We start from the raw sequence: 3,710 nt of genomic DNA on the forward strand, positions 1-3,710 counted from the left end.
AGTGCCCAGGTATCATACTTTAAGGACTGATTAAAATAAAACACTGATAACAATATATTTTGCTAAAAAGAGCGTTACTGTATGTATTGTTTTAAAATTATATATACAATTATTTTTTATGCAAACAAAATAATGGCCAACAGACTAAGAGAACAAACTTCAAGAGAAATAATTATGTGCATGTATAAATATTATTAGCAAGATAGTTGAACTAATCCATTGCATAAAAACATAATCCTCAAAAGAATGCAAATAAAATGGAAAGGTAGGACTATCCAGCTTTTAAAAATACATTTTCTGTTACTGTCAGATATATAATTATGCTTCAAGACACAAAAGCTTTGATAAGTGCCTTGAAAGCACTGATAAAAGGAGTTAGAGCTTAATCAATTGCCTTTAAACCCTTGTAGTTCTTTGTTTACGGTCCGTCCATTCTGGTCTGCCTAAATGATTTCAAATTAATCTGGAAGGTATGTTATTGAGAAGCCAATAGAAGCAGATGCATGTTTGCATTTCAAGAAGAGATCCCATTTATTTTTGGGAGCAGATGGAGAGGTAACAATTTGGCATTATGGGTCGTGACTTTGAAGTCCACCCCTGTCTCTGAAGTGAGTTGCCACCCCCTCTTGCATGTGCGAACAGCTTTGTTTAAGCAGGGGCTGCCAATCTGACTGACTGTATAAAAGGATGAGATGAGACCATTCTTCCAGGCAACATCAGCAGTCTATTGTCATTTCTTCTGCTCTCCAAGCAATGCTGTGACTATTGTCTTTGGACCACAAAAGTAACCAAAAGGAACAAATAAACCAAGACAAATCAAAAAAAGACTTAAGAATGGGCAACATCAACAAATGGGTTTTGTGCACGGCTCTGCTATCACTGGTGGAAGGTTTTACTCACGAGGACATGAGAGATGCCATGCTTAACAAACTGGGATTGAAGGAAGTGCCCAGCATTCAGAAGAGGGACCTGGAAAATCTGGTTATCCCAGCGCATATCAGAAACAAGTACTTTTCCATGCTGCAACTTCACAAGCAGAGGAGAAGGAGATCTCTGCCCAGTCTAGCTGGCATCCTCAGAGGAATTCCTGGAAATGCAGGTATGTTGAACTTATATCTTTAAGCTTTGGTTTGTCTGTTTTGCAATTATGCTTGTTGGAATCATGAAAATATTAAGTTCAATGTTTTGATGTAAACTATACAACACAATGCAAATCAATGCCTGTACACAGTGTTGAAATGACCCATAGATTAAGCCAATACGAAGGCAGACATAAACAAACACGCAAGACCACCCCAAAAAAACAAACCAAAAAACAATACCATGAACTTGGACCCAAAGTGACAGCCACATCTGACACTTCTACAACAAAATGATAAGTTAATGTGCAATACACTGACCTAAATGTGGTCTGTCAGGCATACAGACAATTAAAGACTAACGGTGGGAATAGCATTCATCCAGGTAGTTATTAAATACGAATAAAATGTATTCTCTCTGCTTGCTTGTTTATAAATGTGGATATTTTGTTTTAAACAAGCCCCTTCTGCTGTTGATTTCAGATATCGCTGGTGAAATTATGTACTCCGATACGATGAGACAGCGGTTGATATTTGACATGGAAGCCAGGATCCCAGAAAACAGTGAGGTGACCATGGCGGAGCTCAAACTGTTTAAGAAAGCCCCCAGAAAAGTGCATCTGCCAGAAAGGAAGAACCAGCGGCCTGTCAACAACGCCAGGGTGAGCGTGTACTGGGTAGAGGCGCTGGAAAACGGGTCCAACCGGACATCTTTAATTGACTCCAGGTAAAAACGTCTTCTTTAATCGTTCACGTTGGTCCTGGTGTCTGCTTCTGGACTATGTGCATAAGTGATTCCGTGACTTAACGTTTTCACTGATTATTGACAGGTTAGTAGCAATCCACGAAACGGGCTGGAAAAGCTTCGATGTGACGCAGGCTGTGCACTACTGGTCCAAATCCGCCCGGCGCTCTCCGATGCACCTGGAGGTCTGGATCGAGGGGGAGAGGCCGGGCAGCTACGCCGCAGAGATGGCCAAATCCGTCCGCTTCACCTCCCAGGGCCCTGCGGACCGAACCCTGGGAAAACCCGAGCTGGTTCTGTACACCCTAAACCTGGAGGAATATGGGTAAGAACTGCTCTAGACTATAGTCATATATGATATATATTCAATTATAATATCTCAACGACGGCATTCATTAATTTGGAAAGCACCGTGCCAGCGTTTGCGCAATTAATTAACCAGACCCATTTTTACGCATCGTGTGCTGTATTAACATGCTAATACCTAGGCATTGCAAGCGATTGATCAATATGTGTCAGACGATATTAGGGGGCTCATGAATATTCAGAAGCCTATTAAGAAAACCCGTAACTTGGTTTAACTTTGGGACAGATGACACCACATTTCGTTTGAGTTATTATTATTAATGTTAATATTCTTGTTGCTTTATTTATGTATAGGTATATAGATATGGAGAGAGAGAGAGTATACCAAGAAATAAATAATACAATAATAATAATAATAATAATAATAATAATAATAATAATAATAATATGCACAGCAAGTTGAATGGACACCCTTTGGTTGTATTGCTCATGCGTCTTTACGCACCGGTTTTGGATTTGACTTCATTATGTAATTGTGGCTGTGACGCACGTCGTTAAAATTGTATTTTTTGGACTTCTTCAGGTCTAAGGGTGACTGTGAAAAAAACACAGCAAAGGAGAACAGCATGTGCTGCAGAGAGGAGTACTTCATCAACTTCAGGGAGCTGACCTGGACCCAGTACTGGATCATCGAGCCGGCGGGGTACCAAGCCTTCCGCTGCGCCGGTGCCTGCAAGCAGCCCCGCCGGCCCTACTCTTACGGAGAGCGGCGCTGCGCGGTGGCGGAGAGCGCCCCGCTGCCCATGATGTACCTGGTCAAGAAGGGCGAATACACCGAAATTGAAGTGGCCGAGTTCCCCAATATGATCGTGGAGAAATGTGGATGCACCATGGACAATATTTCAGTTGTTTGAAAAAAATAACACATAATTACGGGGGGGACAAGCTCTGAAATGTACAGTACTTTCCAATCTAAATTATTCGTGAGAGTCGTGTCCTTTGGGCGTATGAACAGCCTTATATATAATGGACAAAATCTTCGTATACTGGACCACACTTGTTTATCACGAGCACTTATGTAAATAATGTCATTATAATGGTATATTTTTGCATCCCTGTCCTGAAACCATCTTGTTTTGATAAAACCATTGCCACAAAAGTGATTGTATATACTATATTTTTGGTAATTGGTGAGTTAAATATTTTCCTATGTATAAATCGTCTAATATTAGAAATTGCAAATAAAAATATGAATTGACATTCATTAATGAATTACTATCGATCCATTGTCTCTCTATCTTCCAATTTATATACAAAAAAGCAACAACAATATTAAGATTAATAATAATAACTAAAACTATGGCGTCATCTGTCCCAAAGTTAAACCAAGCAATGGGATTTGTTAATAGGGTTCTGAATATTCATCAGCCTCCTATTATGTCTGACACTGGTCCCATGAACACACTTTAAAATTAGCAGTTTAATGACAAAGGCTGATTTGGAATCCACAAGTGTACAAAGAAAGCAGTTAATGGCACATTGACTGATCATGGACTGTCAAAAGCAGGGGAGAATAGCAG

At 40.1% G+C, this 3,710-nt stretch overlaps 1 protein-coding gene across 1 annotated transcript; it reads left to right on the forward strand.

Moving 5' to 3' along the window:
* The first annotated feature begins 638 nt into the window (after positions 1-638).
* lft1 (lefty1) lies at positions 639-3,331 on the forward strand. The gene is made up of 4 exons (XM_066714854.1): positions 639-1,099; positions 1,563-1,806; positions 1,910-2,149; positions 2,714-3,331. Exons 1-4 carry the CDS (start codon positions 835-837, stop codon positions 3,042-3,044), a joined length of 1,080 nt encoding a protein of 359 aa, XP_066570951.1. The 5' UTR covers positions 639-834; the 3' UTR covers positions 3,045-3,331.
* Positions 3,332-3,710: the final 379 nt, after the last annotated feature.

Source organism: Amia ocellicauda, chromosome 1 (assembly GCF_036373705.1).
Source record: "Amia ocellicauda isolate fAmiCal2 chromosome 1, fAmiCal2.hap1, whole genome shotgun sequence".
Lineage (NCBI taxonomy): Eukaryota > Metazoa > Chordata > Actinopteri > Amiiformes > Amiidae > Amia > Amia ocellicauda.